Below are 11,868 nucleotides of genomic sequence, written 5' to 3'. Positions count from 1 at the left end.
CTGGTCATCATTACCATGAAGAAGGACGTTGGAATTTCGTCATTTCACAGATGACGTGAAACATGCTGGAGGTCAGCTGTCGTCTTTATTCATGCATATTCGTAACGGTAACAATACAAAGACTTGTACATGAGCCAATCAAATTCTAAATTATTCTGAATGGTGACAGACTGCATGTGATTTTTTTTATTCACACCTCCTCTCTCCATGCAGCCACCGCTTCCTCTGTCAGATGTTGCTCCCTAAATCAGCTCGCCCACGTTCCTCCCATTTTTTCTGTTTCTAGCGAGAAGCCACGCTCTGCGTGTTTCGGGTCTCACAGAATTGTTCCTTAACATTTTCCGTGGATGATTTCATCGAACAACATAGTGACACGTAGTAATATTTCATTTAAACTATTATTTGCAACAAAGTAACAGCACGCGCCACGGTGGAAAGTGATCATAACTTTCCGCGAGTTTTTTTTCCTTTTCCCTTAGCAGTCAGCTCCACGCTCCACGCTCCACACACTCGGCGGTGGGATCAAGGATCCAATGAAGATAATCTACGCCCTCAGTAGCATAAACTCTCAGACCATCGGATAATTGAGGAATAACGTTTGTAACCTATTGCAGTTTGCAGAGGTTATGTTGGGTCATTCCAAGGGATTAACTATTGAGTTCAGGATGGAGCAATCCCGTTAACTTCATATCAGGAGCGAGGCTGTTCATAGCTCTTCCCGTGATCGAGCTGTGTGAGCTGGACATCCCGCCACAATGGGCTGCGGGCTGCGGAAGCTCGAGGACCCCGAGGACAGCAGCCCAGGGAAAATATATTCCACTTTGAAGAGACCACAAGTTGAAACCAAAACAGATACGGTGTACGAATATGTGTTACTCGACTTCAGTATGGAAGGTAGGCTCTGTCATTATCTTGCATGATTTCAAGATAATGCAAAAACATAACAAAATCACATGGAGGGACCATTGACTGACCCAAATTTAGTCCTAAAACCAATCAGATTTCCATATGTTCCATTGTAGACTACTTTGAGACTCTGTACTTGAACGTTTACTTAAAAACACCAAACTTATTGAAGTTGTGTAGTTGGTTACATAGACTAAACCGTGAATTCAAGACAGTCATTAAATTTAAACTTTTTACAGGTGTACCCTTGGCACAAAGAGGCTGGGGTCTTCTGAATTGTCCCTAGCAAATGTGCTGTCATTTTATTCTATCCAGAAATGGGTCAGGAGAGTTTTCCTATGTCCCCTTCCCATTTGACCCTGCAGTCTGAGTGTGTGTGTGTGAGCGTTTCAGAATGCTTATGCGTGACTACAAAAAATCCCCACTTCCCCACAGAGACACCTGCTGTTTCATAGATATATTTGATAATTTCAATCAGCTATGGCTGTCAAGCGGCAGTGCATTTTCAGGGTAATCCAGCTAACTGGAGGAGTCGGGCTGTTTTGACGAGGAGGACAGTGTGACCCATTTGGAAGGATATGGTGATTAAGTTGTTGAATGGAAGCCCACCATGTAAACAGGCCATGTGGCATAGTTAGGTATTTAACCAACTACCAGTGTTAGACTGGAAGAACTGAACTAATCATGATAGACTCCTGTTTCCAGTGGGCTTGTGTCTTGGACATAGACTAATATAACTTGTTGGGGACAGTAATTGATCTGATTACTGATCACTGATCAGTGATGAGCAGTGCTGTTCATCGATGATCCTGTTTTTCAAGATATGAGCCACAATTGGGGTTTGAAAGGCTGGCCTGGCCTATTTGCCTCCCCAGCCTAGCTCCCCCCTGGTCAGCCACCTCTCTGTGCTGAGTTGGCACCCTGGATGGGCACTGTGATGTGATTGGACATGTCTATCCATTACGTGAGCTGGTTTTAAGCACAGCAGAGCACTGGGTTCTTTTGTTCGTCAACAAACTATGGGCCTGGTTGCTGCTCACTTAGACAAACACCTTGCATAGGTTTCATAATGAATGTGCTTGAGACAATAGAACTCTGCGTTCATTTTGAAGGAGTGATTTTAAGCATAAATAACTGTCAGTGTGTTCCATTCGTGAAGAGCACCTGGACTGCAGATGCCTGAGAGGTAGATAGGAATACTTTAGTTTCTTTCACACAAAGCAAGCCACACACACACACACTCGCTTGCTCTCTCTTTCTCTCTCCCACACACACACTCACACAAACACAAGACTGATATGGTTTCCGTTCCATTAGATCTTTCAGATAACCCCCCACCCCACCCTCCAGAGCCAGATGTTGGACTGTGACGAAGAGGCAAATAGACAGATTATGAAGATTGTCCCTAAACTACAGATTAGTTTCCCTGTTCCCTGCTTTACTTCGACTAACCAGGGGGGTCAGCCATGTCATGTTCCCTTTCACCTTTCCCCAAATAAGGGAACCTTTCTGGGACACACATCTATACCCATCCGTCTCCCCTCCCCCTCCACCCTCTCTGCACAATGCCCCCCTGCCCTGCCCTCTCCTCCATCCTCCCCATCTCCCCTCAGCCTTCGGTAGCAGTGGCCCTGCTTAGTGGCTTGGCCTCCTTTTAAAGCACCATTACTCCTGGCTGCCTGCTGTGGGACGGAAGCCGAGGCCAGAGGCAGCACATCAAAGACTAATGGCTAATGCCTCCCCACACTGATTAGTCCGAGTTGGGCTCTGTGCTGCTGTGTCAGTGAAGGGGGAACCCGGCCAGAGCTGGGCCCTCTGAAGGGGGCTGAGGCCAGACCGGGGCTCTCTGGAGAGTCACAGGGGAGAGTGCAGGTTGGAGGGGAAAAAGAGTTGGGGGGAGGAGGAGGAAGAGGGGCATGGCTGGATGGAGCGCCTATGTTAATGGGCACAGGAATGGATGGATGCGCAGAGAATGATAGATATTTAGAGATGACTGGAGATATGTTTTGTGAATATAAACGGATGAACGGGAGGGATAAAGGGATTGGGGGATGAATGTAAACTCCCTCCTCCCCGCTTCGCTTGGTTAATGTAATTCTCTCCAAGGTTGTTTACCTCTGATGGATGCAACTCCTGATTACTTCTCTGCTGAGTCTTCGACTGATCTACATTCTACTACTGAAAAACAGAGGGCCTCAATCTAGTGTATTCTTTCACCCCGGTAATCTGCAAACACGGGATTGTGTCAGATTATCGTGAGTTTCTATGATTTTTTTTATGGGACAGTACAAGGGCAGACCTGGCCGTGTGGCTTAATACGGTGTGGAGAATCAATCTGGTTGGCCTTAATAACATTTCTGGGGAGTTCAAAGCAGCTTGATTGGCGTGACTGCCTAATGTTGTGCTAATGTAATCTAATGATGTGCTAACAGACAGGGCAACAACCGAACAGACTAAGTGCCTCTATAATCATATTAAAATGATCTGATACAGTGACAGGCTCTAGTACCTCCATCTCAACCTTCTCATGCCCTCCCATTTGTCTAACACTGTATGCCATGTCTTGAACATAGCTCCACCTTCTCTCTTTCTCTGTCAGTCCTTGAATTTTTCTTCCCCTCCCTCCTTCTATTCGACGGTTGCCAGTGGCTCTTACAAGCTCTCCCTTTCACACATGAGCTATCTGGCTCATAAACTCTCTTGTAACCACATTCTCCCCTCCTTCCTTCTTGGTATCTCAATCCTTCTCCCCCTCTTCGTTCTTTAACTTGCTCTGTCTCCACAGCATCCCCGCCCCCCCCTCTCTCTCTTCCTTTGCCTTCCTTTTTTTACACAGCTTCTCCTTTGCACCTCCCCCGCCCCCCCCACCCCCCGATTTGCACCCCTCCTCCTGTCCTCGCCTTTTCTCCCACATAACAACGAACAGAGGGCTCAGTGTGTGCATTAACAGGGCGGGCACTGGGATGGTGAGGGGGGGGGGGGGGGGTTTGGGGGAGCAGGAGAAGGACAAAAGCCTGGACCAGAGACGTGTGTGTGTGTGTGACACTTAAGGCCTGTTTCTGAATTGCCTGGCGTTGTGATCCTCTGGAGAGCTATGGCCTGGAATGTGTCATTATTTTCACACACACTCAGGTGAGAACTCCTTCCAAGGTTGATCTGAAGGATCTTTTGGAGAGGATTGGTTTGAGGCGGCTGTGTTCCTGTGGGACCGTTATCTCAGCTTCTCTCAGTAGCACACAGGATGTGCCGCTTGGGCCCTCTGGTTGGCCTTGCCAGTCTGCCCACAGTCCTCCCTAACCACCCACTGGTCTAGACATCCCAGAGTGACGGATGTGGACCTCGGATTAGAATCCATGTCCGCCAGCCAGCATTCCAGACCTTGAAGCCAAATCAGGCCTTCAAATTCACATGAAGTCCAGGGAAACAATCTGTTTCGGATTTTCCCGGTTGTGAGAATGCGGTGCAGCGGAGTATGATTGTATTTGTAAACATGCAATGTGTACATTCGGTTGTGCTGCAATGGGCTTAGTGTGTGTTGCTGTCCAAGAACAGTGTGCCAGTGTGATGGGGTGTTTGTCCCTTTGAGTTCACACGGCTCCTATTTTGTTGATGTAAACCCATGTGCAGTATGCATGCGTGTTAAGACTACAAATGTTTGTGTTTGACTGTAAAGCGGCTATGTGTGGCCCAGAGCCAGCCCTACAGTGAACAGCCTCTCTGTTAGACTGAAGAAGTAAGGTAATGATGGCATGAGTGGGTTGCCAGATCCGTGTGAAGGAAAAACAACACAACATCAGCCTGTCCACTTCACCGCTAGACACCGAGTCCTGTTTTGTAGATCTGCAGAATAAAAGGATCAATTGTTTCTAAACCAGAGAAGAAAGTGCTGGGGGATTAGATAAGGGGGTGTAGTCTGGACTGTGTTTGTGACTGTTGGAGCAGCCTGCTGGTATAAATAGCCTTGTGGGGATGGTGGTGTATCCCTCTCATTAGGAGCAGCCCTGGGCGGGGTTGAGTGGTTACCCATGAGAAGGAGGCCTCAGCAGCCTGCTGTGCTTGTAGTCCCTGTCTGGCTGGTGTAACGCTGCTGTGCTTGTGGTCTGTGTCTGGCTGGTGTAACGCTGCTGTGCTTGTAGTCCCTGTCTGGCTGGTGTAACGCTGCTGTGCTTGTGGTCCCTGTCTGGCTGGTGTAACGCTGCTGTGCTTGTAGCCCCTGTCTGGCTGGTGTAACGCTGCTGTGCTTGTAGCCCCTGTCTGGCTGGTGTAACGCTGCTGTGCTTGTAGTTCCTGTCTGGTTGGTGTAACGCTGCTGTGCTTGTAGTCCCTGTCTGGCTGGTGTAACGCTGCTGTGCTTGTAGCCCCTGTCTGGCTGGTGTAACGCTGCTGTGCTTGTAGTCACTGTCTGGCTGGTGTAACGCTGCTGTGCTTGTAGTCCCTGTCTGGCTGGTGTAACGCTGCTGTGCTTGTAGTCACTGTCTGGCTGGTGTAACGCTGCTGTGCTTGTAGTCACTGTCTGGCTGGTGTAACGCTGCTGTGCTTGTAGTCACTGTCTGGCTGGTGTAACGCTGCTGTGCTTGTAGTCACTGTCTGGCTGGTGTAACGCTGCTGTGCTTGTAGTCACTGTCTGGCTGGTGTAACGCTGCTGTGCTTGTGGTCCCTGTCTGGCTGGTGTAACGCTGCTGTGCTTGTAGCCCCTGTCTGGCTGGTGTAACGCTGCTGTGCTTGTAGCCCCTGTCTGGCTGGTGTAACGCTGCTGTGCTTGTAGTTCCTGTCTGGTTGGTGTAACGCTGCTGTGCTTGTAGTCCCTGTCTGGCTGGTGTAACGCTGCTGTGCTTGTAGCCCCTGTCTGGCTGGTGTAACGCTGCTGTGCTTGTAGTCACTGTCTGGCTGGTGTAACGCTGCTGTGCTTGTAGTCCCTGTCTGGCTGGTGTAACGCTGCTGTGCTTGTAGTCACTGTCTGGCTGGTGTAACGCTGCTGTGCTTGTAGTCACTGTCTGGCTGGTGTAACGCTGCTGTGCTTGTAGTCACTGTCTGGCTGGTGTAACGCTGCTGTGCTTGTAGTCACTGTCTGGCTGGTGTAACGCTGCTGTGCTTGTAGTCCCTGTCTGGCTGGTGTAACGCCGCTGTGCTTGTGGTCTGTGTCTGGCTGGTGTAACGCTGCTGTGCTTGTAGTCCCTGTCTGGCTGGTGTAACGCTGCTGTGCTTGTGGTCTGTGTCTGGCTGGTGTAACGCTGCTGTGCTTGTAGTCCCTGTCTGGCTGGTGTAACGCTGCTGTGCTTGTAGTCCCTGTCTGGCTGGTGTAACGCTGCTGTGCTTGTGGTCTGTGTCTGGCTGGTGTAACGCTGCTGTGCTTGTAGTCCCTGTCTGGCTGGTGTAACGCTGCTGTGCTTGTAGTCCCTGTCTGGCTGGTGTAACGCTGCTGTGCCGTGTCGCTGTGAGAAGGCCGCTACTCTATCATTCACATTCCTCTGTGACAACCAAAACGTTGTTCTCGTTGTTGTTTGTGTTGTGTGTCTGTGGGATTTCCCCTTTCCCCAGGGGAATAGGGATGGTGAAGTCATTAGAGGACCGACTGAGGAGGAAGGGTGCAAATGGCCCTGTGTAAATATGAGCCTTTTGACATTTTATTCATTTAGCCGATGCTTTTATCCAGGGCGACTAAAAAGCAGGTCATAGATTTTTCCACTGTACTCTAATCCACAATGCAGTGTGCACAAGGCACATTACAGGGATAACACCTTATCTCAGTGAGTCACCCATAACCTAGACCTAATGCATCTCTCTCCCTCCTCCTCTCATCCTCTTCCCCTCCCTCCTTCCTCCTCCTTCTCCCCTTCCTCCCTCCTTCCTCTCTCTTCCCCTCCTTCTTTCCTCCCTCCTCCTCCTCCCTCCCCTCCTCCTCCCTCCCTCCTCCAGGCAGTCGTCCTACCGTGCAGTACGTGTCCTCCCTGTGTGAGCTGCCCCAGGCCCTGCAGCCCTACTACACCCAGGGCTACGTCCTGACAGCCCTGCATCCCATCATCCTCTCCGTCGGACGCACGCGCTCGCTGCCCTTCAGCCTGCTGTATCGGGCCATCCTGGCACGACCTCGGCCCAGGTGATGCCCCCCCCTCCCGTGTCTAACAGACATGAGAGGAAGCCCCAGAAACACACACACACACAGACCTGACACGCTTGCACATGGCTTGGCAACACAACAATCCCCTACAGCGCCATGACCCAGGTGCTGCAGTCAGACACAACAAGAACTCCCACCGCCCTCCTCCACTCCTCTCTGATTGGAGCTCTGCATGTCAGCGGCCCTCCCACTCTAGTAAATAGCTGAATGATTAATAAGAGGAGATGCATATTTAATGCAGGATCAGTAGGAGGTCAGACTGTCAGACGGCTGTGTAAGGAAACGGGGATGGGGGGATTTGGGGAGTCCTAGAGAGGATGTTTTGGTGGGGTCTGCCAATGGGGTGAGACGACGCCTGCCATTGGGTAGAAATGTACCCTGACAACAGGAGTTTTGTTACCTGGGCCAATGGGGCGTCTCTGCCTCCTCTCTCCTGGGTGCCCGCTGTGTGCCCGCTGTGACCTTCAGTATTGTACATTCCACTGGTGAAATGGAAAACATACTCTCTCATAACTATCTTCTCGCTAAACATAATAGAAGAGTCCGCTAATAATCTCTCTTCTTATTGGTGTGGGCCAACATGTTCTAACTGCTAACTGGCTCCCAGCAGAAGAACAGTTCTGTATGTCTACACTCTTACGTATCCTTCTTTATCCTTATGTATGTCATCCTTAGACAGCAGTTGTCCTCTCATGCTGGGCCCATTCAAGTTTCATCATGTTTTCTGTCTGCATACAGCCCAGCTGGATGGACAGGCCTCTGTAGCGTGAGACCAGTCAGTCAGCTAACCCGTGTGTCTGTGTGTCTGTGTGTCTGTGTCCAGTAAGCATGCAGTGTCCATGTGCCACAGTGTCCCAGTGCTGAGAGTGGAGGAGTGGCCTCTCCCAGGAGAGTCTCTGACGGGAGACATTGTGAGGGCGCTTATCGACAGGGTCAGTCCTGCACACCACACTGCAGAACCCCGGAACACGTCATACACTGACTTACCCCTACTGGCACAGACGCCGTCATATAGTTACCGCACTCGTCCAACACAAGCCCCTCCCCCAGCCGCCTCCTGATCTGTGCGTGCGTGTTTGCAGGTCAACAGCAGCGCACGTGGCGGGGTGAGGTTTGTGGGCTCGGTTCTCCAGCAGGCTGGAGGAGGAGGGGGCAGCAACGGCCGGGTGCCCAGTCCCAGGAGGGGCTGCCGTTCCCCCCCGCGCTCCCCTCCGCGCACCCCCCCTGGAGACGGAGACCTGGAGGAGAACACCTACAGCCCTGGTGAGACCTCTTCACTGGTCTAACCCCTTCCCTCTGTTCGTCTCTCCTCCCGGGGATCCCTCTCTCCGTCTCTTCCCTCGGCCTTGTCGGCGTGTTTGGGTTGAAGCCCGTGTGGTGGGGATGAGAGTGAGTGACAAGCTGCCCCGGGGCTCTGCAGCACTACTATCACTCTGCCTGCCTGCTCCTCAACCCAGGCTGACCTAGCCTACATAGAACACTGCACGTCACACACTCAGACACTGTTTACTACCAAACAATATTACTCTTTGAACATTATGAGTTCCTCTTGGATGCTGTTGTTCAGGCCAGTATGGTAGTAACCTTCTTCTCTTTGTTCTATGGCCATCTTTCTTTCCTCTCTCTCCCCTCATGTCCTTCACTCCTTCTCCTTCCCTCCTCTCTTCCCCCTCTCTATCCTTCTCTCCGTCCAGACCTAAGGTTGCTGGTGTTCTTCCATTCCTGGGCACCAGGCTGCGCCCCGCTGGACTCCCTGGCCTGTCAGTACCACCAGGGGGCACTTTCCATGCGCGTCTCCAGGAAGGGCCAGGTGGTCAGCGCGCTGGAGGCTGATTGGCTGGAGCTAACCGCCGCTTACTACCGCAAGGGCTGGTCATTGGTGGACTCTTTTGTTTACTGGGACACACCCAGAGGTACAGCCAGTCAGGTTGATGGACCATATGTTGTCAGAGCTAAGATCCCAGATGTTTTAAGTCTGTGGAAAGTCCTGTACTAATATGAATAGTAGTAATCTCCTTTCAGAACAGTCTGTATAGTCCCACTGCAGCCTACTATGAGAGGTCACAACTATCCTACGGTCACTAGGGTCTACTAGGGTCATAGTTAGAAACACCCTATTACTGATGACAGGATGGGATTAAAGAAGAGAGGAAGGGAGGGAGAAAGAACGAGAGATTAAGAACATTGTTTGTCCTTATCATCGTTCAAATCCACATCTGTTTTTCTCCCACTCTCTTTCTCTAACTCTCCCAGTATATCAATTTTTGTGTTCCCAGAAAATTCTGTTTTACAGTCACTTCCTGTTTGCCTGAGCCCCTCCCCCTCTCTTTCACTGTGGCTATATTTGGAGCTCTCCTTCCAACCTCGTGAACTCACTTCCTCAAGACTGGCAGCTGTAAAAAATCACATCATTTGTAGAGATCTGGAAATGTAGAACACACACATGCACTCGGGCAGGCACACGCATCCTACTACCAAAGGACTGTAACTAGTTCATTGTCATCTCAATGACACACTTTCCATGACACGACCCCCCCCCCCGTGTAGAATCGTTCTCCTCCTCCCATTGTGAAGAAATCTGGTGCTTGGTGTATTTCCATGTTACCTACTACAGATATGCAGAAATGTAGAGGGATATTTTAAAATGTGTGAAATAGACACTTGTTGATTATGCAGTGATGTGTGTGTCAGGTGACCCAGTGCCCAGGTCTCTAGAGGGTCTGTTTGTCTATGAGGAGAGGAGCACTTCACCTCCAGCCAATGACACCATCGTCGTGGAGCAGTGGACTGTGATAGAGGTCAGCAATGTCTGTGTGTGTTTGAATGAGACTGATCTTAAACTGACCTCTTTCCCATTGTGTACCTGGGATGTACCACTAAAGAGACAGATGTCTTACTGCCCAATGTGTAGGGTTCCAATGTGAAGACTGACTATGGACCCCTCCTTCACACTCTCGCTGAGTTTGGCTGGCTTCTTACCTGTGTGCTTCCCACTCCTATCATCCACCATGACAGGTAACACACACACACACATATACACAGAAATGCTAGTACCATACACACTCTGTGACTAACTATGTTTGTTCTTTATGGTTCTTCAGTGATGGTAACCTGGCCACCAAGCAGGTGGTGTTCCTGCAGAGACCCGTCAAGATGCAGGCAGCTTCCCAGAAGGACCAGGTGAGCTGTGGCTGTAAAAGTACTGGAGGACATTACAGTGCTAGAGATCGTAATACTTTTAATTGGGCCACACTGCCACCTGTTGGACATTGGATGAACGACATGGGTGTGTGAAGGGTGACTCTGTTTGAAACGTTTCTTGGGTGTTCCTCACAGGATGCCACAGCCTCCATGCAGCGTGATGTTTCCACGAGATCTGTGAGTCGTGGGGTGGGCAGCCCCGCTCCAGAGGAGCTCTCCCCTACATCAGGGGGTATTGGGGGCTTCCCTGTGTTCGGAGGAGGCTATCCCAGCGCCCTCTCCCACCTGGAAGAGGGGGGCTTTGAACAAGACGATGGCGCAGCAGAGGTTACCTGTATGTGATCAGAGCAGAGAGAGACACCGACAGAAACTGTAAACACACACACACTTACTGTACACCCACATCCTTCTAACCCTTTCCCCATAACCAGGAATATAGAGTAGAGGAAAATAATTGGCACTTTTGTAATGTTTATTCTTTTTATATATTTTTTTTCAAGCCATACAGTATTTATCACATGATTTTAAGACCACATTTTATACAAGTTCTTGGGGAAAAACAAGCAATATGCATTCACTACCATATAGATATTTGACTTCACCTTGTTCGCATTCATGTATGACACTTTAGTAAGGGGATGGTTCTAAAAGAGAATGTCACGCTCATCATGCGTCTTTCACATGACGACAAACACACACACATATGACTGTCACCTCCGCAAAACACGCCGCATGTGACGGGGATCAGAGGAACCAGGAAGAGCTACGCACACTGACGGCCCTCGCTACTTCCTGTCACCCATCAGTCCTCCTCTGAGATGTTTTCATCCGCTTTTCCTGTTGTGTGACCCACCCGCTGCCACTTGCACCTCGGTTCATCCCCTCATCCTTTGTTGGCCTAATACTTCCTGTTAGCTGTATCTCTCCTGTAAACACATGCAGGATATAAACATTTATCAGGGGTAAATATAAACATTTATCATTATTTGTACAATAGGATGAGTTTTGATGTTTTTCTATAGGGTGTGTGAGTTCTCCAAGGCCCCAGGGTGGCTTTGAATTTTATAAACATCCACTTGAACCATGAGATTGAGTTAGTTCAACTTCAGTTCAGGTTGTGTAAAATTGATCATGGGATAAAACATTTGACAAAAAAGCCACATTTTAGACAATTTGTACACTACTGGTGCTGGAGGCCGTTCTCCATACTCACCTGTTAATGATGTAATTATGTTTATTTCATCAGTTGGGTTCAAACTGTGCACATTCTTATGTTATGGAATTATTTGTTCACTTGTTTCACTGTTCAGTGGTATAAGTCTCAAATTATTGACATTTTTTAAGATCTGACTCCAGGACACGAGACAGTTTTTAGTGTAATGGTAATAGAGGGAATGAAGGCTTGACAAGAGATTGTCATGCTGCTGTAAATATCTTTATAGGTTAACAAAAGTATTATTGTTCGTGGGAACCTTTGTAGTTCTACATGTTTTTATTGATCTCCCTCGCCTTGGGATGAGTAAATCAGTGTTATCTACCTTTTGCAGTGTTTTCAGTTTTGGGAAATGTTTTCTTCCTGTACTATTGATATATTAAATAGTTTTACCCTTTTAGCCATTCTGTGTTTGTTTTTACACCTTTCA

General features: G+C 49.3%; 1 protein-coding gene across 3 annotated transcripts; it reads left to right on the top strand.

The window, feature by feature from the left end:
* Positions 1 to 257: 257 nt before the first annotated feature.
* On the top strand, positions 258 to 11,842 carry rftn2 (raftlin family member 2). 3 transcript variants are annotated; one of them, XM_047047720.1, is made up of 9 exons: positions 258 to 894; positions 6,823 to 7,003; positions 7,848 to 7,956; positions 8,107 to 8,287; positions 8,719 to 8,937; positions 9,716 to 9,822; positions 9,936 to 10,039; positions 10,126 to 10,204; positions 10,361 to 11,842. In XM_047047720.1, exons 1-9 carry the CDS (start codon positions 756 to 758, stop codon positions 10,565 to 10,567), a joined length of 1,326 nt encoding a protein of 441 aa, XP_046903676.1. In that variant the 5' UTR covers positions 258 to 755; the 3' UTR covers positions 10,568 to 11,842. The 3 variants fall into 3 exon arrangements, with proteins under 3 accessions (XP_046903676.1, XP_046903677.1, XP_046903678.1); XM_047047721.1 differs by lacking the exon at positions 258 to 894 and adding an exon at positions 3,972 to 4,038; XM_047047722.1 differs by lacking the exon at positions 258 to 894 and adding an exon at positions 4,940 to 6,507.
* The last annotated feature ends 26 nt before the right edge of the window (positions 11,843 to 11,868 follow it).

This window comes from Hypomesus transpacificus, chromosome 23, assembly GCF_021917145.1.
Source record: "Hypomesus transpacificus isolate Combined female chromosome 23, fHypTra1, whole genome shotgun sequence".
Classification (NCBI taxonomy): Eukaryota; Metazoa; Chordata; class Actinopteri; order Osmeriformes; family Osmeridae; genus Hypomesus; species Hypomesus transpacificus.
The sequence above is the reverse complement of the archived record's forward strand: the minus strand, read 5'-3'. Positions and strand labels throughout refer to the sequence as shown.